Genomic DNA, 24,201 nt, shown 5'->3' on the forward strand with positions numbered 1-24,201 from the left:
TCACAGTCGTTTCTTTGCTTTAGGACCACCAGCCACGGGGAAACTAAGCAATACCATCCCTCTTGTGTGTCAACCCCGTTTTTGTGGTTCGGCGCGCCAAAGAATGCCACGCCGTCGACCAAGAAAACAATCGTGATTTGACGTTTTTTTTTTGCCTATCATTGTGTCCGGTGGTGTTTTAGGGAAGACAACGGCGCATAAACGAGGGGAACGACCACCAACCGGTTATTTATAGAGCGGAAATGAGCAATCGATAAGCTTTTTTGTTTCATCCTTTGTTTCCAGCAGACCATTTGTCTTTATATGATGCTCAACTAGTTTGGAAGCGTCGGTCGGACAGAAATAGACATTTGAAGACGTCGCTTCAGGAGTCACATGATCTGCTGACATTTTATTGACGATTTTGATTTGTCGAGAAAGTAATCTGCACCATTCCTTTTATCAAGTGACTTGTTTAGTCTTGAGATTGGATGCAGCAGTTATTTGATACAATTTCAAATTAAAAAAATTTAAGTTAATAGATTTCTGAGCAAATCCCACAAATATTCCTCAGCGGTGGTTACTGTACTCCAGACAGTAAGAAAACAAGTAATCCGAACTCGACTCTTTTCTAACTCAGAAGCTAATATAGCCGCATCTTTCTTCAGTCGACACATGTTGATGTTGAGCAAAACAAAAAAAGTGAGTTTTAATGTGAAGCGTCTTCCCTCCGCTGGCCCTGTTAGTATCTCTGCTACCTCTTCCTTGTTCATCTGCTAGCTACCTCTTCTTCTAGAAATCTTTCTCTTGGCTATTTGCTACCTCTTTAACCCTTCGCTACCTCTCCTTCCTATTTCCTTTCCTTTGATCTCCTCCCCCCTTGCTCACGTGACTGCTGCATTACTGTTGCCCTCTTCTCCCTCACACACACACACACAGTCATTCACTCTCGCGCTCATTCACTGCGACCTCCTTTCCCGTTCAACATCATATACCAAGGCTTGTTATTATCCACTAAATATGACGGAAACCCCTCCCCATCCCTATCCATATATTATCTTTAATCGATACTTCTTTGTGTTAATGGTAATGTATTTTTTAAGGAGAAGTTTTGTGTAGATGGAAGTTATCTCTGTTCTTTGGAAGTTTGTAGAATTTGTTTTTTTTTGTTTCTTTTGTATGAGGTCTGTTGGTACTTGGACCTAGACACTGTCGAATAAACTGTTTTGTATGAGGTCGATGTCCCGGTTTCTTTCTTTTGATTAGTTACAGCTTTTCCTCACTGCTTCTCTGAGACTACATGCTTTGATGACCCGGCATAAAACCCACAAGCTTTTTTTACTGCGAGAGAAACATCTAAGACAACCAAGAGGAAGCTGTAGGTGCTTTTTTTTTTTAGGTTCAAAACATGGTGCAATTAAAGGATTGATGTATTTTGGCATGTTTATCCGAAGTATTTAATGCTAAATATCCAAACATTAAAAAAAAAAACATATTTTGAGGCTCAATCCCAACAGAAAATGTGCTTTAAAAGCTATGAAAATATATATTTAAAGTCTAATAATGCATCTCCTCTACCTGCAGCTGAATATTATTAGTATGATGATGATGATGATGAACCAGACCTTCCTGCGACTTAACAAGCTGCCCTCCCCTCATACAGGGCAGTCTTTGCCTTGTCAGTGAGCGCTTGATCATCCTTTCTAGTTGTGAAATGTGGCCTCGGCTAAAAGCCTCCCAAAAGGTGCATCCAGTGAGCTGGTGCAGGATTTGTAATCTGAAGATGAAGGTGTGTTTTCCTGGAGGAGACGCTGGATTATGTGCTCGCGTCGCTTCCTCTTTGCCTTTGTGTTGGGATTAGGGACGCCGCTGCCAAACACATCTGCACTTGCTGCGCTCACAGTGTGTAAACTACCGTGTGTGGTGACATCACAGGCTTATCGCGCTATTGTGGAAGAAATAGTGACGTCGTCTCAGACTTCTTTCATCCCTTTTGGATCTTTTCTGTTACGCAACTATCAAAACAAAAACTTCTAGAAGGCCAGACATTTGCTGAATAACATTATTTTGTCTGCATTTCATTTATTTATATATACACACACACACACACACTTATTATAGTTTTTAAAGTTGACATTTTTACGTTATTGGTTGCAGTGTAATGTGAACTATCGGGGGTCAGACAGTGACCTGTGGTAAGATTTTTGATTGACAGCAAATTTCATTTTAGGGCCGTTTCTAAATCTGATTTACTGCAAAAAGCCCAAACTCATCTGGAGGAGAAACGATGTTATTGGTGTCATTGATTTTTTTGTTTAGCGCTCGTGTGAGTGAGAGAGGGAAAGAGAGAAAGTCCTGCTGTTTAAAAACCTAATCCCAGCCAGACAGCGCTGTAATCTGGCGAGAGAGGGGGTTTCTCCATTCGGCAGATTGACCATGAGGACGTTATTGAGAGGGATGAGGGCCAGAGGGTGATGACTGTGTGTCAGGGTCTTATTTATCTTTGTTGTGTCTGATGAACAAGAGGACGGCACTCATTAAGTATTCTAATAGTGCAGACGCTACTTCATGTTTACTGGTTCAACATTTCAGCTTCTGAAATTAGACTTTTTCTTCATTCCAGTCATGCAGGAGAGGCTCGGTGCAATCTGCAGCCTCGTACAGCAAACCTTCATTCACGGAAGCAAACACTTTATTGCTTGAGCGAAGGGAGACAGCGCACGCTAACAATCAGCTTCTCTGGGTTTTACAGAGCAACACAGCTTTCTAAGCTAGCTGGTGAGCCAGCAAACAGGACAATAAACTCACACTCATTTGTAAAAATCCACTTGTCTGCAAACCGTGTGTTTCATCAAGGAGGCGTAAATGAATGAGTAGACGATGCAACACGGCTGATGAGCTACGATGGCATTCGTACATTTCCCGGTTTGCAAGTTGCTCAATGCTGAGAATTCGCACGTGAAAGTTGACGAACACTTAAAAAAGTTTAAAATTCTGATATGACACGACATAATAAAGATAACCGTTTAATTAATCCATCACTCAAAATGGGCCTGCATCACATCCAACATATTCCAATTTTTTCCTTGGGTTCTTGTAATTTGCTCCATTTCAGTGTTTCCTACCTCTACATTTTCTTGGAACAACTTTCTGAAAAGACCATCCCTCGTGACCGAAGTGCTTATGAACAGATCTCGTCTGTAAATCGTGAATAAACATTTACTCACCATTTCTACTGCCTTTTCTGCATCGCCGTATATCATCTCAAATGCACAAACTAGCTATTTAGAAGAGATGTATTTTCGGTAGTTCACAACTATTGGAAACACAAACATGTTATTAATACTTAATAAATGAGACTAAATGATGCATTTAGGTGGTTCACGAGCGTTTCACATTAGATCCAATGTTATAACCGGGTTCAACCTATCAGAAAGGATAGTTAAACCCAGTTTAAATCTCAGTTTACAAATTTCCTCACGTTATTATGCTAATATTGAGCTCGTGCATCATGTGCACGTTGCATTGGTTGGACAGGACTGAAGTTGTTGCCCAGAGTAACATTAATGAACCACATTGATGACGTGTTTCCTGCTCCAGAGTTCCTCGTAGACGTTGAGGGCAGCGGCTCTGATGCTGCTTCTGGACCGGGATCCTGCGCGTGAACACAGCAGAACAGTCTCTCAAAGAGGCTCCATAAACACAACAATTTACATTTTTGCTGACTCTCCCGCTCAGAATATCTGACAGCGAGTGAGGAACAAAAGGGTCGAGTGTTTTCACACAAGGGTATTTTCACTTGACACATGGGCTGAAGCCGTGACCTTTTCCTCGGCTCCTCAGTCTGCTGACCTCAGTCGTCTCTATTTTTAGGAAGGATTTCATGTTTCTTTGAGGTTTCGACTGCCTCCCTCCCTCATTTTAAAACGCCAGGAGATGAGGACGACGGCAGCGTGATTGACGCGTGTCTCTTGAGATTTGCTCTGGGAGGAAACACTGCGATGAAGTCCTGCAGTGACGTCATCGTCCGCCATCAGACTTCGTGCCCCGAGACTTCGCTGTGGTTTTTTAACGCTAACGTCTCGTTTGTTTCTGGTCATGTGACGTAATCCTATGGATTACATTTATAACCAAAAGTAAGATGCATTTGTAGGAGAAATGCTTCATATTTTGCACACATTCGATGAGCTCAACTTCTGATCTCCTCCTTCGTTTCTCATATTTTTGTTGACGATAAAATTCTTGATTTCCCTGAGCTCTTTCTGCTCATTGCTCATTCCCTCACATTTTTCAGTCGCATCCTTTTTGACCTCTTCCCCATGCAGTCCCCTGCTGGTGTGGTGTGTAAATAAATGAGCAAAAGCCAAGATACATATATATTTTAATATAGCTGGGACCACTCATGCGGATATATTAATACAAATTAATTAGCAGTCGCGTTCCGTCGTCCGAGTGTGTGTGTTCGTGTACGTGCGTGTGCGTGTGTGTGTGTGTTTGCCTGCATAAAGAGAGAGGAAAGAGAGAGAGAGAGAGAGAGAGAGAGAGAGAGGTAAAGGATTGTTCAACTATATTGATCAACTTTATTATTGAATTAATGCATAATAATACATTTAAATGTAACCATATGACCTTTTATTCACATTGGTTTGGAAAGAAAGGACAAAAAAGAAAATACATGTTGTCTACGCGGCAGTTTGGTACTGTTAACTGTTCAAACTCAACTGAATTGAACGCTGAATATACTCTTATGGTTTTTTCACTTTATTTGTAGCAGTGGCCTCATTGGGCCATACAGTCTACCCACACAACTGCAGACCCGGCGCTGCTCAGGAGTAATTCAAGTTCAGTTCGTGCCATCCGGATTTGAACCCGGGTCTCACGCACGGCAGATTTTCCATTTTCTATTGATCGTGTGTTCTATTCAGCATATATGTTGTTGTTTTGTGTGTGTTTAACAGCTGTTTTGCGTCATTGTCATCATCTGCCAGACTACGACAGGGTTTGGAAAGAGGTTTTTAATCCAAGACGTGCTGCCGTCAACGGACAACACTGGACCATGAGCTCTTCTCCCACATGAAGCGTGACTTCATCACCCCGTCTCATGTTGACACGTTCTGGTCATGTGTGTGTTCTACCTCTCGTCCTCATGACTATGACTTGACCCCAGCTGTGATGAGGGTATCAGTCTTTGTTTTCCTTATGCTCCTTTTATAGGATTGTCTTTGTCTTCATTCTGGTCTGACGAGGTGAGCCATCAGCTGTCCTCACAGCTTCCTGCTCCCACCATGACGTCAGCGTGGACCAGTTCACAGCAGCACGGGATCTGGATGAAGACAGAGCAACAAAAGCATACACCAATTATTATATATATATATTTGTTTTACATAGTAGTGTTGTGTTTGTGTGAGCTTGTACTACGGGCTGTGTGTTCAATGTTTCCTGTCCCTGTTGTGGTTAATAAATATATTTAATAAACTGATGTCTACATGTCTTATTAATATGTGCATTATTAACAGTAAAGAAATATTGAATTGAAGTGATTGTACTTAAAAACTGTAATATAAAAGGTAAATAGCCATTAATAAGTCATAATCTGTCTGCTTTTACAATAGTGACAGTCAATAAACAGAGATACACTACTCTTGATTCATAAATTAAGTGTGAATCCCTTTTATTACATCATAAATAGCTCTTCATCATTGATGTGTTGACCAAAATCAGACTTAATAATAGAAAAGAACAGGACAATATTTGAGTCTCAGGTGCTGAAAACAGAGGGGAGTCTGTGAAAACACAGGATGTTCATCACCTGAGACAGCATCAATGTTGCTGCAATCTCATTGGCTGTCAGTGAACACCAGCTACACACGACCTGTCCGTTCTGGGTTACTGTAGGTATGTATCTATTTTATTAACGGTTCATTTTAAGCTTTAACCGAGCTATTCTGCTTCAGATGTGTGTGTGTGTGTGTGTGTGTGTGTGTGCGTGTGTGTGTGTGTGTGTTTCAGCGAACACACTCCTTGCCTAGAATGTTTCATAATTAACATGGCCGCTCCCTCAGGCCTCCCACATCTGCACTGAATCTGCCACAACCGATGAGCTTTACACTTTGCAACTCAACCGTTCTCTGTGCCTTTTTTATTTATTTAAAAATAATCTTTTCTTTTTTTTTCTATTTTTATCCGTCAGATCTCCTCCCTCCCTTCTGTGGTTTTATCCCTGTCTCTGACTCTCTCACCTCATTTTTCACCTTTTACTCCTCAACCAGCAGCTCCTGGTGTCCCTCATGGGACCTGGTTTTTGTGTGTTTGTGATCCCGTTTGAATTGTGCAACAAATTTCTTTGTCGATTTCGGATCATTTTGCACCAATAAAGGTTGCAAAGCCGTCATAGATTTGTCGTAGTGTCGTTTAGTTCCGTGAACTACGACACAGGCGTTACCTTGTCTTGCTAACGTAACTCAGCGATGTTCCTTATGGCCAACGCAAGTGACGTAGTCTCAGCGAGAGATGTCATTCACCCGACTTTTGGGGTTTTCTAATTATTCTTTTCAAGTCAACAGTTTTGCAATTTTCTTGACGCGCAACGTTATCTCACAAATAATGAACATCATATGTTTAAATCATGGCGCCATTCAAACCGGATCAAAATGGACGGATTGAATCAGGGGATGAATTCCCCTTAAGAGTTAGTGGAGACCAAGAATGGAGCTAAAAGAGAGTGAAGATGGACTCTCATTCATCAGGTGATCACAAACACGACTCCAAGTGAAAGACTGCTGTGTAACGGTTGGGTATATATAATAAAAAGCAACTGTTTGCTTCTGTTAGCAAATGCTAGAGGATAACCGAGCAGATTGTAGGTCTGATACCAACGATCACGGGGGTGTTCCTGATTCAAGGCCTTGAACACATTACCTGGCCACATGATCCTGTCGCAATTGGGCTTTACCCAAATAATCGTAATGTTACCAACTGGGTCGGATATCCCACAATTTTTGATAACTGCAACTTAAGAAAGACAGTTTTTGCAACGTCCCATTTGTTGATTGAGTGGGCGTTGGCCCCAAAATGATGATGAAAAATTTGCATTGGACTGAAAAGTCCCCATCTTGGGGTCTGATATCCAGCTCTTATGATACTTCCATGGTATTCTCTGAGTTTATGTCTCAACGCCCCTCCTAAGGTCTAAAATCCCTGCAGCTTCTGGGTCTTATGGTTGTGTGAGAGAGTCTATGAGGGCTGTTAATCGGTGTTTAACGTCACATTGCTATGAATTGTGGGTATTTCCCTTGAACATAGTTTGCATCTAATATTGACTTTAGGGAAAGGGTTCATAAAGGACTCAAAATGTCTGCCAGAGAATCAAACACTCGACGAACTAAACCCTCACGGACTCAAAGTCTGTGACTCCTTGAGTGTGAAGCTTGAGATGGTCTCTGTTCACATGAGGCTGTCAAAGTAGAGCAAATTAATTAAGCAGTAAAGATACGCTGAGATGTCCTACGATGGCCACCATACAGATCCCAGAGCCACGCTGCTTTCAAAATCAATAATTCACCTCTCCCTGTATGATTCACACTCCGTGGTTTATCAATACGAGACGAGTGAATTGAGATTTCATGGTCGTGACGGCCTCTGTAAAGTGCAACATATTGCATCGTGGGATTGATTTCATCGTTGGAATAGAAGCATCCACACTAACAAGATGGCGCAGGGTGAATACGGTGCACTGAAGGGAGCGAGCGTGCTCGCTGTTACTCTCACTGAAAGCCGGTCTGCTGATGTTCAGCTCCGTTGAAACGCTCACGGCTGAAGACGTCGTTCCCAACTCCACGAACGCGCGTTTGTGTTCTCGTGCGTTTCCTCGTTTCTGTATTCCAGTGACTTGCTTTCCCATCATGCATGTTGTGTGACTCTCAGCCGCGACGCCGCCACCGGTCCTTGCCCTTTTTTTTTGTTTTTTTGTCGAAGGAGCCTGTTGCTATAGCGATGGCAGCTCCATAGTTACAGTCAGGCGAGCCTGCGCCGCCCCGCGCTCCGTCTGGCAGGTCGCTGGGTGAGGTCGAGGCCGCTGTGCGAGGCCGGTGGCTCGACTAGACGCTGTGACATCATAACCCACGAGCACCTGCAGCACCTTGATCAATACTGTGTTGCTAGGAAACAGTTTTAGTCCAAAACCTGCAAAAGCTTGAACGTTTTTAGTGTCTATGTTGTTCATGGTACTGGGAAGAAAGAAAGAAAAATACATATACTTCCCCTCTCCGTGTCCTGACCTCAAACACTCGGCTTTGTGCTCGTTCAGACGCACATAATTAACATTCAACATGATTTAACATTCAACTCAACAAACCTACAGGAGGCTGTTTACGTGTCCTGAGAAGTGAGCGGCAGAGCTTCATCTTCATCTCTCTGACTGTGTGTGTGTGTGTGTGTGTGTGTGTGTTGAATTTTTTAATTGTTAGATAAAAGTAACCACAAAAGTATGTTTCCCAGAACGTGATTGAGGGGAAACGACTAAAGTTAACTTCAATAAATGTGTATTTTTGTAACTTTGAGTGTTGCATTCAAACCACAGACTGCTTTATGAAAAGAGGAAGTATTCATGCTGACGTCACTCGTTGGTTTGTGGACTGACGTTTTGAAGCTTTGAGTCCGTCATCACATGTGTTTTTTTGGCAAACAATGAGCTGAGGTGACGTCGAGACGCCGTGTCACCTTTTAGCCCCGCCCTAAAGCGTAGCCTGCTTCATGGTCTGTTTGACTCTAAATGACCATAATTTACTCAGTGAACATGATGTTGTATTGAAGAAGACTTGAAACTGGAGATTGAGACATAAACTCATGTTCACAATGTTTACTGAGGGAATAAATCAAGAGAGAAGTAGAGACATTTTGCAAGGAACCAGAGGAGTCGCCCCCTGGTGGTCAGTAGAGAGAGTGTTGGCTTCACTCGGCGGAGCCGCCGATTGTGTGTGTGCATACGTATATACACACACACACCATGTATAGTACACCTGTGCAGAGAGCTGACTGAAATACTGTTTTAATATGTCAATATTATAGGTTATGGCCATGCATGTTTTCATAGTGGACATTTCACTGCTCTGTCTGCACGCTTATGTGTGTGTGTGTGTGTGTGTGTGTGTGTGTGTGTGTGTGTGTGTGTGTGTGTGTGTGTGCGTGCGTGTGCTTATGAACAGTAAGTGTGTGTGCATCATAAAAAATGGAGAGGGCTAAAGTAGGCCAGCGGTTCACAGCCCCACACGAGCCGTGCAACGACATCTCCCTTCCCTCCCATGCTGCCTTCCTCTTTGTCCTCCTCCTCCTCTGCCTCCGTCTTCCATCCCGCTTCTCCTCTCCTGTAATCTCGTCTCCCTCCCCTCCCCCCCCATGCTTTCCCCCCTCACCTCCTCGAAGCCATTGTTTATTCACTGTCCTTTGTCTGACTCCTCTGGAGGTCCAGTGACGAGCATAAACAGACGGCACAGAACACGTTGAAGCACAATAATGTCTGTTTCATAAATACAGTCACAGTTACGACCATCGGGCGTATCTGTTGTGAATTATTCTCTGCTCCGAGATGAAATTAAACATCTGAGCCATGATGGCCGTCATGATAATCACGGTGACGGTGACAAAGATGATGGTGCTGATTATGACGATTTCACGACCTGCCACCAAGATAAACACCAACAGATTTTACTTTTAATTTACTGTGATTCACACGAGCCCAACCTGCCATCCAACAGATGAGGACGAGAGAACTTTGTGGATTCGCACAAAGAGGAACTTCAACTGGATAACGTTTGGTCAACTCCTTGAGGGTCTTTGGGGTAAAAATGCGATGTGTAGAATCTTTGCGCCGGTCCTAATTGATAAATTAATGCTGATTTAAAAATCGTATTCAAAGAGGTGATGTTTTAACAGAAGTTATGCTTGAAAAGCAGGAAGCGGAAACTAATGATATTAATTTAGTGAACATGAACCATCGCTTTCCTTAACTTTTTCTCGCAAAAATTGTTCCTGTTAGTTAAAACTCAAGATATTAAAACACATTTCCTCGGTGCAGAAATCCATACAGCAGCTCAGCAGAGAGGAGGAGGAAGATGAAGATGAGCTGCTTCATGACTCAGAAGAGGCTCCAGTCGAAGCTCCGTCCAGTGAGGCCGAAGTTAAACCTGCGAGCAGAAGAACGTGGGCAACTTTTATGGCCTCATGCCATAATGGCCTCATGTCGGTTTTGTTTTATTCTGTAATGATTAAAAAACGTTAAAATTCCAGGGATTCAAACACATTTCATCGGTGCAGAACTCCATGCAGCGGACAGAGAAGACGTTTGTGGAGGTGGTCTGTACGACCACTAAAAAAAAAAAGCAACTGCCGCAAATTACCTTCTGAGCGGACCAATCACAGCGCTTGAGGTCCGCATCAACGCGATGCGTAGTTAGGATTTTGGGGAGGTTCATGTCAAGCTACAGCGTAAGGGTCTGCTTAGACGGCGTAGCTACGCCGTCGACCTGACGCAGAAACATAAACTACACTTAACAAGGAGGCCAAAAGTCCAGAGAATGACATCAAGTAGATGTTATTTTATTTCCCTGTGTTGCTGCCAGTGCTGGTACTCGAGTATTCAAGAGATTTAAACAGTATTTGATCTGAAGACAAACGCAGACTGCCCTTCTCAAGGAAGAGAGGCCTGAAAAAGAAAGAAAAACTGAAGGAAAAAAAAAGGTATAAGTATCTTAGGTATAGGTGTTGCATCCCTTCACGGTTTGGAAAATCTGTCCCATTAGACGGTAAAATTCAAAAGATTAAAACAAGTTGTGATCTGTGCAGAAACCCAGACAGCAGCTTCCTCACAGAGGGAATGGATAAAGACGCGGGTGGACGAGCAGCTCAGGATCAGCTGTTTTAAATGAAGTGTCAACATAGTGTGAACTATACAGCTGGGATTCCTTTCCTTCCATGTGTTGTCCAAAAAAGAAAGAAACCGAGAGCAGAGCTTGTGCAGGGTTAAGGACCAACAGCTGGCCATCAAACTAATTGTACAAAGGTAATGACTCTTTGCGTGGGATTTTGATGTATGTGCAGGAGTGTTTTGCAGAGACCCACTGTGATACACTGGAAAGAGTATTCTATTTTCTTTGGGTTTAACAAAAACACATGTGTTGCACACACAGGGCAACTTTCATGCATTCATCTTGGCATCGCATCGTGCTATGCAGTAAAATCGAATGTGTCACCAGCTATGAATATGTCTGCATCGTCTGCTGTTTGCTGCTGGGCGGCTAACGATTGAGCTAGTTAGGTTTTAGCTGGAAAAGACACTTCCGAAGGTTGATAAGAGTGTTGTGACTGAACCAGTGTGGTGAATGTGCTCTAAAACCAAAACAATAATGCAATCGATATCCAAAACAATAATTACTGAAGATTAAGAAGGTGGCTGAATACGCACATTGTCAGGTCAAGGTCACAGAAGAAGCACTCGTATGTGTGCCACTCAGATACTAAACCTAAGTCTGGCTTTTGGAAACATGATTTGGAGAAGACTTGAACAAATAGTGCAAAGTTTGCACATATTTTGGCTTCTTCGGAGGTGAAAACCGGCTCTCGTTGATGCCAGCCTGACACAACTCATCTCAGAGTCCACCTTTGACTGACGGTACAATATTAGACATGAACAAATATCAACATGCTCCCAGTCGAGCTTTATTTTGAGATGCAGAACTAAACAGAAATAAAAGAGAGAAAAACACCTCAGTGTGCCGTTCGGAGAAACTTGTATTGCAATAAGTAAAACAGAATACATGTGCAGTGTGTCTGTAAGGTTGTATGTTTCAGCAGGCTGTTTTCCAGGAAGTGGGGGGTTTAATATTTTGCGGAGACAGAAATGGGAGGGGTTGATTATGAAGTGAGGGGGGACAAACAGTTTATTTCTGCTCTGGTTAGCAAACACAGCAGGCGGCGACCTCTGAGCTCAAGAAAAGACAGTAAAAAAAAAGAGAGAAGAGGAAAAAGGATATTAATAGGAAGGGGAATAGTGGAAGGAAAGAAAATGAGGATGGAGGAATGAATAAAAGGCAAAAGAGAGAAAATTGGATGGATAAAAGCTTTAATGTCGAGGCTGTCCCTGTTCTGATCATGTGCTGTGAAAAAGGCCTTTCTTTAGGGTGACCAGATTTGAGTTTGTGAAAAAGAGGACGCTTCGTCACGGGGGGGGGGGGCAACAAGTGGAGGTGACAAGGTGCTCAGTGTTGCCAGATTGGAAATGGTGAAGTAACGTACTAAAGCCTTAAAATGGTCGTATTTGGAGGATAATTATCGTGCATCTGGCGACACTGAAATCGGTCGACCAATCAGTCAGAGCTCGCGCAAGAAGGTGGATCGCCTGAGACAGCTAGGATGTCTCTTTTGGGTGTGAAGTCTTTCTAATTACATATTTTCACAGTATGTTCCAGGCCTGTACAGACATAGGGACATTTTTTTTCATGTGGTTAATTCGTATGTCTAAATATTTATTTTAAAACTGTTTTTTTTTTTGTCACAAGTACTTTCACCCAAAACACAAATAATACGCCCCGAAACATAATCCTACTTCAAACACTTACACCGTGGTTTAAGGCATCAACCGATTGGTTGAGTCGGGCTGTATTTATGAAACAAGAACACAGAGGCTCTGCGGTCCGAACCAAGATGGTAAACTTTATTAATCCTTTCCACCTTGACAAAGGCAGCGCCCGGTCCATCGCTTCATATCCCGGTATCTCGTATTTTTACGCTGTTTATTTCTCACGTGCCGGTGTGGAAACCACCTTTATACTTTAGACTATCTTGTACTGCAAAATAACTTTTAAATTGACCAACATATTTACAATCACACGAGCATCGCAGTGTCATGTAAGAAGACATTTCTGGTCGTGTAGTCTCTGTAATTTCCTATTTTCACCGTGGTGTACTTGGAGATTTTTACAACAATATTCAATTTTCTTCCTTTAAAATAAATAACATCATGTATGTGTGTTATTCGTGACACAATGCTTGTCTTGGATGCACATATTGAAATAAACGGGACTCTCTCTATAGAAGTCATAGAATTCGAAGCACAGGTGCAAATAATAAGATTGATGACGACTGAATTGCGTGTCGCTGCTTCACTTTCAGGGTCCTGGGGTCGTTAATGTTATTAGGAACACCTGTTTCCTACCACGAGGTCGACTCAGGGGACTTTCTATAAAGAAGACCTTCATTTGGCAGCTCAGACTGTCGAGGCCTCGCATCAGCTTTTTGGCTCCCATATTTCACATCGTATCAGCACTGGGAGGAGAGTCTGTACAGGAGGAACGAATAAAACGACCAGAAACTCTGCCGATGAACCCTGAGAGGAAAATGTATTGTTACATTAAACCAGCGTGCACAACGTCTCATTTCCATATGTTCAGCAAACGGCCAAACAAAGGCCAGATTCTTTTCTTGTTACCGCAAATGTTTTCGCTAATTAGACTTGATAGTCTACACGTATAGATGTGTGTATATAGGTCATAAAATGACCCCAGGTCTGCAGTTACACTGCCGCGCTGGCTGCGTTGTGTTCGTTCCAGTTGTTTGAAGGATGGCGGATGGCTCAACATTTCATTCACACTCGTGAGCAATATGTTTTCAGGCACAGGTCGTTCTGTAATGATGATATACGAGCTTTTAATTGCATTTATTTTGTGCCGTTGACATTGACTTAAAGACTGTGTTTCTGCTGCGCAGTATTGTTTTGTTTGGCGAGCAAGCGCTTATTACCAAGCATTCATTTAAAAAATAAGGAAACAATCTATAAGAGAGCTAATAGTTTAATAATAATGGACCCGGTTGACGGTTGACTTTACTTCCACATGTTCTGGTGAATGAAATGAGAAGCTGTACATTGCTGCATCTTTCTGGGCAACTAAAAAACTAAATCACAGGTTTGACTGTGACGGGTCCAGCTGCAGCCAAATGTGAGGCTCCCTGTTTGTTCAACTTTATTAGAATTTTGTGTTATTATGTTGCTTGCAGGTGGATGACAGAAGATACAAGAGTACATGATGAGATATGAGAAAGTGTTGTCATGCTCAATAATCCCCCTCAGACACACACACACACACACACACACACACGCACACACTAACGCACTGTAACATCTGGCTTGTTCCTTCAGTGGGAAAGGTTACAATCGACTATAATCAGACACATGACTGCAGTGGTCTCGGGTATTTATCGGATCCAGCTCCGCTCGGCAGTAATGGGAACATCCCACCGGGTGGAAGCGATTGTAACCGACTCTTTGCGAGCTGATCTCAAACATCGATCCAAATAAGTCGTCACCGAGTTTGAAGACAGACAGACATGAAAAACGAGTCAAAGCTGGAACGTTTGCTTCTGTTGACGAACCCTGTTTTCTGGCGTGTCGGTGATGTCGAAGGTGACCCACCAGAAAAAACCCCAGAGAGACCTACTCATCTCCTGGCAGTAGGAAGAGACACTCACCTTTTATTAACATGTTTAATACGCACGTTTTGGTGGAGAAGTAGTATGAGATGCAAATGCTTGAACGCGAAGGGGGTTTTGTTAGTGAACAAGAGGGATTACATGGCCCTTAATCCATGTGTTGATGAGCACTGTACCCTATTTAATATCAGTAAAGCGGTCGGCCTGAACGGTCACAACAACAGCACGTGACCCTCAGACGGACATGATAGCTGGACACGAATTAACCCAAAATACTGGGACGCACGCCGCACTGCCATATGGAATTAGGCTTGTGTGTGCGTGTGTGTGTGTGTGTGTGTGTGTGTGTGTACAGGGCCAGTGTGTGGGTGTGTGTCAGCCAGTATCAGGGGAGTTGCTATCTATTGGTTTCGTGTACAGTTTCCTGACATCCATCGTATCACTGTGTCCACATTGTTATTTACTTAATGATAACATCTTTGGTGATGAGCAATTGTATTTTTTATTAAGTTAAATGTTTATTAATTATATCTTCTGGACTGTTTGTCAAACAAAGCATCTTCACTAAGTCACTTTTTTTTTTACGTACTTTGTATGATTTTTTTTTGTACGTTTTTGTACAGCATCAGTTACCTGGGCCACCCTTTTAATATCCCAGCAACCGCTGGATGGATTGCCGTTAAGTTTAATCCAGATGTTCATATTATTCTATTATTGTAGTTATTGAAAACACACTTAGAATAATTCATAGAGCTCTTTCCCCACAGATGGTTTGGAGGTCTATCTAGGAGAGTTTTAAGTCTATGTGCACATTATTTGCCTCTCCCCCACGCAGGCGTCCTCCTCCACCGTCCGCGGAGGCAACAAGGCCAAGGTCCCGGCCTTGTTATGAGCGCCGTAGGTGCTGCTTTCTCCAAGGAAGTGGATTAAGTGGTGAGACCAGGATGACACTACAGCAAGTCAGACATAAGATACATTTGATAAGATGCCTTTGTTATTTGGGTTTGGGGAGTTCGGACGGCGCCGAGTTTGTGAGGTCAGGATGAGCCGTCTGCATGCACACAATGTTCAGATTTCAGAGATACCGGCTTCATCTTAAAAGAACAACGTGATACATTACCACAACAATCTTAATTTTCCCTGAAGGAGGAATCCTAATAACTTTGGCAATCTCTTGACTTTTCCTTGAGTGCCATCATCAAGTCATCAGTTTAAGCTAATGGTATTCCAGAAAGAGATTATATCTGCTAAAGTTCAGTGTCTTAGCGTTGTCATTGTGAGCATGTTGTCATGCTAATGTTAGCGTTTAGGTCCACTGTTGTACCTCACAGAGCAGCTAGCCTAAAGCTAGCATATTAGTAGACTAAGGACTTTGCACAACAGGAGGTGTGACATGAAACTCCACGAAAAACTTGCACGCTAATATTTTGCACCAAAGCTAACGTGCAGTTGCAGCACTTTTTCATTAAAAAGATTTTTTAACAGATTAACATAGATTCAGTTGGACAAAGTACATTGACGTGTGAAGAAATCACAACATAAATCTCCTCTGGTGTGTAACAGCCTCTTGTCTTGTTGCCTGTTAATAAGCAGTGATTGAGAGAGTTTATTAAGCACGGCTGATTCACCTGAGACAGGATGGCAGCTCAGATGAGTCCAAATAAGCAATGGCGAAAGTGAGGACAAAATAAGGGAAAGGCAAATATTAAATTTGGGCGATTGGACGACAGAACCGAAAGAAATGTGACCGAAAGTTCATAACAGATGGGATGCCTTTTGTTATTGCTCCCCTGTCCAACACTGCTGTTAGCTCATATTGGCATCACACAGTGGAATAGATTAAAAAAAAACAACAAAACAACAGTCGTCCAGAAGGAGCAGGAAGGCCGGCAGTGTGAATGTCTAATTGAGCTCATCATGAATACACTGATGGTCGTACGGATCTGAGGCAGAAAGAGACGCATTAATTGAGAGAGAAAGACAGAATAACAGATGCTTTGTACTTATTCAAGATAACAAATGTTTCGGGAGAACACACATTGTTCATATTCTGGAAACGTCTCTGCCAGAAAAGGGATCTTAATTTACAGGATTTTAAATGGAAGCCACCAAAATGTCCACTTGACCTACTTTTCACAATTCACCAAACACATCCTTTCTATTCCACTAAACATTTTCATTTTGCTGGCATTGCTATTGCTTTCACATGCACACATACACATCAACAAGCAACTACACACACACACACACACACACACACACACACACACACACACACACACACACACACACACACACACACACACACAAAACATCTCCTGTTGCCCAGCCCCTCTCTCTTTATGCTTTTTTGTGTGTGGAAGAATGCCCACGACCCCCACCACCACCATTACCCCCAGGGCCCTTGGGCATTCATCACTGTGTGCACCCCCCCCCCATTTACCCCTTAAACCCCCCCCTTTCACCCAGACACCACCTCCCACACCTCCCCCTCCCCTTTTGTTTGCTTCTCTGTGTCACACCATTAAACAAAGCTGGTTGTTTTGACGGCGTCAAAACAACACTTTTTTATTTTATACATAATCTAAAACTGCTTCATCCTCTCTCTCACTCACACACACACAGACACGCACAAGGGACGATGAAGGGAGGTTAATCTCCTTCGAAATATACTGATTTCCCATGAGGCCGAAAAAAAGTGTCCAGAGCAGAGTGCGCACTCCTATTGAGATCCAACACTGGGATGAAAGGCAAATAACTGAAAGCTTTAGGAAAGAGTGGGAGGAAGAGGAGGAGGAGGTGGACACATTATGGGAAAGGATAAGAGGAAGTGGAAAAAATGAGGAAATATCTCAAAAGTTTGCATAGATGGAGGACGGAAGAAGAGGAGGAGAAATGGGTTTCCAGGGAGGAAGAGGAAGGAACAGGGAAAGGAAAATGTGGAAATGGAGGCGTAAAGGGAAAGAAGAAATCTTTGCAACGGTGTAAGAGAGGGGAAAATAAGGTTTAAAAAGTATTGTAAGATTAAGGAATAAGATAAAGACAATAAAGAGGAAGATAAATGTATGTGGAACAAAGAAAGGAGGACAAAAGTCTGACCAAGAGAAAGAGGTGGGAGGACAAAAAACAAAAAAGTAGGATGTATAGAGAAGGAGGTGGGGAACATCGTGGGAAAGGTGCAGCAAGAGAGTCTTGGATGATGTTGAAGAAGAAGAGAAGAGAAGCAAAAAAAGAATGAGGAAAAACCTCTGGAAAAGAGGAAGGTGGTGGAAAAGTAGATGAAGAGTTCACGGAAAAAGGAAGGATTGAGAAAAGGATGGTGGGGGTAAGGGTCTTGGGAAAGGGATGATTCGTTTTGGGGAAAGGAAATAAAGAAAGGAAGCTGAAAACAAATATGAAGATTTGAGAGGAAAACCCTTCGTGCAGGAGAACCGATAACACATTTTGTGAAAGAAAAAAAAAGACAAGTGAAAGTTAAGAGGATGGAGATGTCTCTTGAAAAGATGGGGATGGGACACACTGTGCAGGACAACACAAAGGGAAAAGGGAAAGAAACCAGTGGAGAAGGATGGAGCAATATGGGAGAGGAGGAAAAAACACAAGGAAGTGAAAAGTGAAAAAGTTCTGCAAGTTAAAGAAAGTGAGGAGAAGAAATGTCTGTGAAAGGAGAGAAGACGATCCAAAGTTTGAGGAAGAGCAGAGATGTGGACGCTTTGAAAGACTAAAACAGAAGAAAAAGTTTTAGGAAAGGATGGAGAGGGTAGGAGGAGGAGGGAATCGTCTTCGGAAAAGGGGGGAGGCGGGATAAAGAGCAGGAGGTAGTGGGGGGAGGGCACCAACAACCCTCTTTCCCCCTCCCCAGATGATGAGAAGGCTGCCGAGCGCGCTGCACTTCACCGTGCGTTTGCTTCCCTCCAAAGTGCCCAAAGCACCGAGTCCTACCGAGCCCAACCAAGCCGAGCCGAGCCGAGCCACGGCGTGCGTCTGCGCCCCCCCCCGCCCACCCACCCACCCCAAAACGCACCACCCCGCCTCCACCCCACCCTCGCCTTGCCGTCTCCGACCGCTGTTCTGTGGCAATGGAGCCGTAACCAAACCTCAGTGTGCTTAACTGAGCCGAGCGCGTGAAATAGCAACGGATCCGAGGAGACAGCTGAGACCAAGCGGCTATGGAGGAGAAGCGCGGCGAGGCTGGAGTCTAGACTGCACGCGTATTTAACAGACCCGGATTACTTTTTTTGCCATCCATTTTTTTTTTGAACTCTTAATATCACCATTAGAAAAGGAATCCCCGCTCTCCACGTTTTTTTTTGTTGGGGTCCACCCGTCTGATCATCATATTATTCGTTATCGTTGCACGGCGAGGATGCAGGGGAAGGAGGCGAGCTTTTGCACAGGATGCTGGAGACTAACGCTGCTGTCGTGCGTCCTGGCGCTGCACTTGATGCCGGTCCACGGTAAGAAACAGCAGCCCTTTAACGGTGCACTTTAATCGTGCAACACAAAACAAAAGACCGGCCACTTTTATTTCCTTGATTTCTTTCAAAAATATAACACATATTTGCTGCAGCAGCACGTCCTCTCTGTGGATTCAGGGTACCTAAACACACTCCCACTGGGCAGCCAGAAAGGAGGTCAGTGAGGCTCGGATTGTAGGTTAGGAGGCACTCCACTGGTTTTGATTGAGTGTCGGTTAGTTATTGTATGACATTATTCTACACATTATATCGATCTTGACATTTCCCAGTCAATGAAAAAAAGGATTTTGAAGAATCTGTCCTCAATATATATATATATATATATATATATATATATATATATATATATATATATATATATATATATATATATATATATTATAAAAGGCTAAATATCTTAATAAATATTATTCAAATTTGATGTGAATCTTATATCAATGCGGACACAGTTCATGATTAACACATTTTTGGATGCAATGTCCCTGCAGTAATATTTTAGAGATGGCACAGGAGGCAAAAAAAAACCCACACGAAATTAGGTCACAATAAAGACACAAAGATAATCTAAGCCCTTATGGATATTACAGAGACACAAGAGGAGGTAAAAAATGAGGTCAATATAAACCCACTGGACACCAGAGACACACTGCAAGACCGAGTATCAGCACATCAGTTGAATTATTACAAGAAGACACATTGAAATGGGGTCTAATATTATGAAGATATCTTAAAATATGAACATACAATAAGCTCAATGCTGAGCATTGCAGACATTGTAAGTAATTGTATAGCTTGGGGGCGTTTACGAAACAAAACATTTAACACACTGCACTCTCTAAGGGAAGAGGAGATTACGATGACATCTGAGCAGAAATCAGATCACTAACTCAACACGATGTATTTAAAGCCAGTGTAGGAGAAATCACAGAGATGTGTGACAGTGACAGCGTCCAGCCCGATGCAGTAAACCATCTTCCCTGGAGGCGCTCTGGCACTACAGCCACACAAAGGCAGGATTAGGGCCGGGGGAGTTAATGAATAATTCATGAAGGGATCTGGACGGACATTCTGATACACAGAGAGGGGAGCACAGAGGAGGAGGAGGAGAAGAAGAAGAAGAAGAAAAAACACCCCACCAGAGTAAACATTGGAAAAAAGACACGGAGGCTCTCTCCGTCTCTTTGTCTCTTAGATTCATTGCGCACGGCGGGCCACATTACTGTCGGATTAATAATGCAGGAGCGTGCACGAGATGAAATCAGTCTGGCGTTATAATCCAATATAATCTGGCCGATTCCTTTCATCGCACTGGCTGCGATTCACTGAGTGTGATTTCAAGGTGAAGTCCCCCTCTCGAAAAAATGATGTTTTTATTGTGTGTGTGTGTGTTTCATTTGGAGCTCAAACGTCCGTCTGGGTGCTTTAGAAAAGGGAAAAAACTCCCATCACTGGAACATCCCAGAGAAATGTTCCCCGCACATGAGCCAAATATGTAATCATTTAGAACAATGACTTGCTTTTTGTCCTTCTAGTCTTCAGCCTTTGCTTCTGTTTTCCCTTCAAATTTCAAAGTATATGAGGTGAGGGTTTTTTTTCTTTTCTTTTTAAAGGGACAAGTACATTTGTTCTCCAGTTTTAAGCTCATGTAACATATGAAAGCATCTAACCAGATTTTAAAAGTTCAGACAGCATCATGCACATGATAAATATATCAACATCTATATTAATAAAGGCCTTGTAATAAAGTCCCCAATCCGTTTCGCCCACCATAATTGGTTGATGCCTTCATTCACGGTGCAGAGGCTCAGAAAAATTAAAATGTCCCGGGGAAAAATTGCGCATTATTCGTGTTCAGTCGAACATTATTCATGACAATAAACTACGGTTGTAAAAAAAAAACGCTCCTGAGGCCTTCAGATGAGAGGGTCATTATCACTCTCATGTCATTAGGCCAATTAGGAAGCTACATGCAGTCGGCGGTTAGCTTAGCATAGCATAAAGAATTGTAGCAGGGGGCGACTCCTTTGGTTGTATAGAAGTCTATGAGGAAATAACTCTACTTCCATCTTGATTTATTCCCTCTCTAAACATGAGTTTATGTCATGTTATACAGCAAATTACAGCAATTTATGGTAATTTAGAGTCAAACAGACCATAAATCAAAGCATGCTTTAGGGCGGAGCTACTGTGATTGACAGGTTGCTACCAGAGATGTATACAGAGTCTCTATGTCACTCGTCCGCTTTCCAAATACAGTCACTGTTCACTGGTTGTGAAAAAAAACAACATGGCGACGGCTGTAATCCAAAATGACAAACTCAACTCTTCAAAACGTCAGTCCACAAACCAACGGGTGATGTCGCGATGACTACGTCCTCTTCTCATATATACAATGTGTGGTTTGAACCTGCCGGCTGGCTGTGTGGCGTTCATGTTCTCCTCGTGCCTGGGTGGGTTTTTCCTCAGGGGGCTCCGCCTTCCTCCAGTCAGAAAACATGCAGATTTGGTTAAACGGTGGCTCTAAATAGCATGTAGGCGTGTCTCTGGCGAACGCAAAAACATTTAGGAACATTTCCGTCTTACACACGCGCGACGCCAACCGACATAAAACACAGCAGAAGAAGAGGCCTGATGTCTGCGTACGCTGAAGACGTCTCTTATTGGCGGGCGGGGGGCTGTTTTCGTACGGCGATGCGGTTCTGAATATCGCTCCCATTCACACACTCGACCCGATGCAGGAAATGTTTCTGAACATTTCAGGGACGGACTGCTAATGTGTGAAAGGGACTTCCGTGTGATTGACTTGGCTCCCTGTCCAGGGTGTTGAAAGCAAAAGCTGATGGATGGATGAATCTTCCTGTAAAGTGTAAAAGCATCCATATGCCTTATTCATGGCTGCTAATATCAACCTCACGGTGGCGCTAGAGAAAAAGTCAGAAGATCAACAAAGTATGGGATTCATCCTCCTGGGAACATGATTGCTGCACAAACTGCTTGTGAATCCGTTTAATAGTTGAGATCTTACACATTGAACAACCCGGCAGACATTGTCTTCCATATGGTCGTGCAGCTCGTGAGGCTGAAATGTTTCCTTTTTATTTTTGCAGTATGTGGAGATCAATATGGGATATTAAAATGATTAAATATCCTATCTTAATAAATCTACATATTTGCTCTTGTAACTCCAACTCTGGATATTTAACGAAAAAGAGATTGGCAGATCTGGTGCAGACACCTTAAAACAACCTTGGGCTAATCGTCCGCCTCTCTGACACACACACACACACACACACCCCCACACCCACACACCCACACACGCATACACACACATCCTCTCGCTTCACCGCTGAAGTGTGGCGGCGGCAGCTTGCCCCACATCTGTGAACGATGCTCAGACGACCGAGGCCAACCGCCCTGAACTGACAACAGCCGACCGGCATGCCGTCAGTCATTTCCCCATCGTTATTTTCCTCCGGTAGCCATTTGCAATCCTCCTCTGTCCGTGTGGTAAATACAGATGATCATGCCGCCGCCCCTCCCCTCTCCTCCCTTCCCCCCTACGCACAGTTAAGCTGGTAGATAGGTGATTGACGGACTGATGGTTTCTGCACTGACACTCGTGGATGTGCAGCCTCTTTCATGCCCTTCTCCTCTCCCTTCATCTTCCTCCTCCTCCTCTGGCCTGCTGACACATATCTGCTCTGCTGCCACGTTATCTTTGATCTGCAGTGGGTTAATCTTCAAGCCAAAGTCCCCCTCCATGACTCCACTAAACCAATCCAGCCTCTTTTTTAATACAGCAGTGGGTGGAATGAAAAAAGCAAATAACTCATGCAGATTAATGCCGTCTCCAGCCCTGGTTATTGGTGAACAATGGCTTTGCAGTCTCTCCTCTGCATCTTCTCTGTCGCCATGGAAACCGCACACCATCCACTGACACCGGCTCTTTTGGCAGGACAGCGTGTTCACATCGCCGCCATAATGTGCTTCACGCTTTGAGTTTCATTTGTGCAGAAAATGTTTTTTAGGTTTTTTTTGGCACACGCTGAAATGTCTCGCCAAGTGTGGTGGCCCTACGCCTACTGACCATGCATGTGTGTGTGTGTGTGTGTGTGTGTGTGTGTGTGTGTGTGTGTGTGTTTGTGTGCGTTTGTGTGTCCACACCCACGGGCAATGGGGGTAGTCCATCATTAGCTTTAATTGGGAGATGATATCATTGTTTGCACCGGCGTATTAATTATTTCTGCATAATGGGCTTGTGTGCGTCGCGCAGCGTTTGATTTTGAGCAAAAAAAAATCTTTCTTGAAAAACGAAGAAAGCGCGGCATCACGGTCCGTGTGTTTTGTGTGCTTCTATGAGGCCGAGTGCAGATCATCCTGATGGCTGACGAGTCATCAGACGCCAGAAGCTGAAGTCTTGTCAGTGTCGAGTCAGTAGTTTCAGTGATTACACTTTTTTATTTTATTTTTTAAAACACTCATTCGGCACGTGACAATGAACGTTGTGTGCAGGAGGAGGTTTGGTTGCATTGAACCATCTGAGAAGCCGCCATTAACAACTGTTTGGGGAAAATAGACCCGTGACATATGATTGGATGAAACATCTGTCAATCAAGAGGGACACGAGTGAAAACTTATTATCAGTATTATTATAGTTATTTGTCTGCCACAAAGCTGCAGTTAATGTTTGCCTTTTTATTTTTTGTAACTACGCTCTATAACACATTATTGCCAATTTACTTTACTTTGTTTTCTCCAGTATAATCCTCTGCTTTCCAGGAAGTTCTCATTAAAAACCAAAGATAAGACAAATGAAAACTGTAATGATAAGTATATACAATGTTCATAATCTGTTTATTTAAGTAAATAATCACTTATACTTTCATATTTAAATTGAGGATGTATATATATATATATATATATATATATATATATATATATATATATATATATATATATATATATATATATATTTATATATTTTGCAGCTACTTTTTTTAAGTAACCAATAATGAAAATCCACTTTTGCAAGCAGCCTTAATCTCAGTGGTAGGGGGTATTTTGGATTAAACCTGCAGAAGCGCTTCACTGGTTGGTAATTCATTACATATATTCATATATTATATGTTAATGGGAACATTAACATCATCTAGTGTGCGGATTTAGTTCTTTCCTGTCTTTTTCAAGCATTTATAGTCTCGGTGTATGTGATTTTGTAAATACTATTTGGATTAAACCTTCAAAATTGAATAACTTTTCCCCCTAT

The 24,201-nt window shown here is 42.8% G+C and overlaps 1 protein-coding gene across 6 annotated transcripts in view; it reads left to right on the plus strand.

Annotated features, from left to right (window-relative positions):
- Window positions 1-18,337: 18,337 nt before the first annotated feature.
- Window positions 18,338-24,201, plus strand: part of cspg5a (chondroitin sulfate proteoglycan 5a) — a 42,821-nt gene continuing 36,957 nt past the window's right edge. For 3 of the 6 annotated variants that reach the window (XM_068569193.1, XM_068569192.1, XM_068569196.1), the window contains exon 1: window positions 18,352-18,914. In XM_068569193.1, the coding sequence (XP_068425294.1) occupies window positions 18,824-18,914 (91 nt within the window). In that variant the 5' untranslated portion in view covers window positions 18,352-18,823. Of the gene's footprint in view, window positions 18,915-24,201 lie in introns of all 6 variants that reach the window. The other 3 variants (XM_068569191.1, XM_068569194.1, XM_068569197.1) reach the window with 2 other exon arrangements.

Source organism: Clinocottus analis, unplaced genomic scaffold, assembly GCF_023055335.1.
Source record: "Clinocottus analis isolate CAN_PGR_092001 unplaced genomic scaffold, fCliAna1.0.p SCAF_9, whole genome shotgun sequence".
Lineage (NCBI taxonomy): Eukaryota > Metazoa > Chordata > Actinopteri > Perciformes > Cottidae > Clinocottus > Clinocottus analis.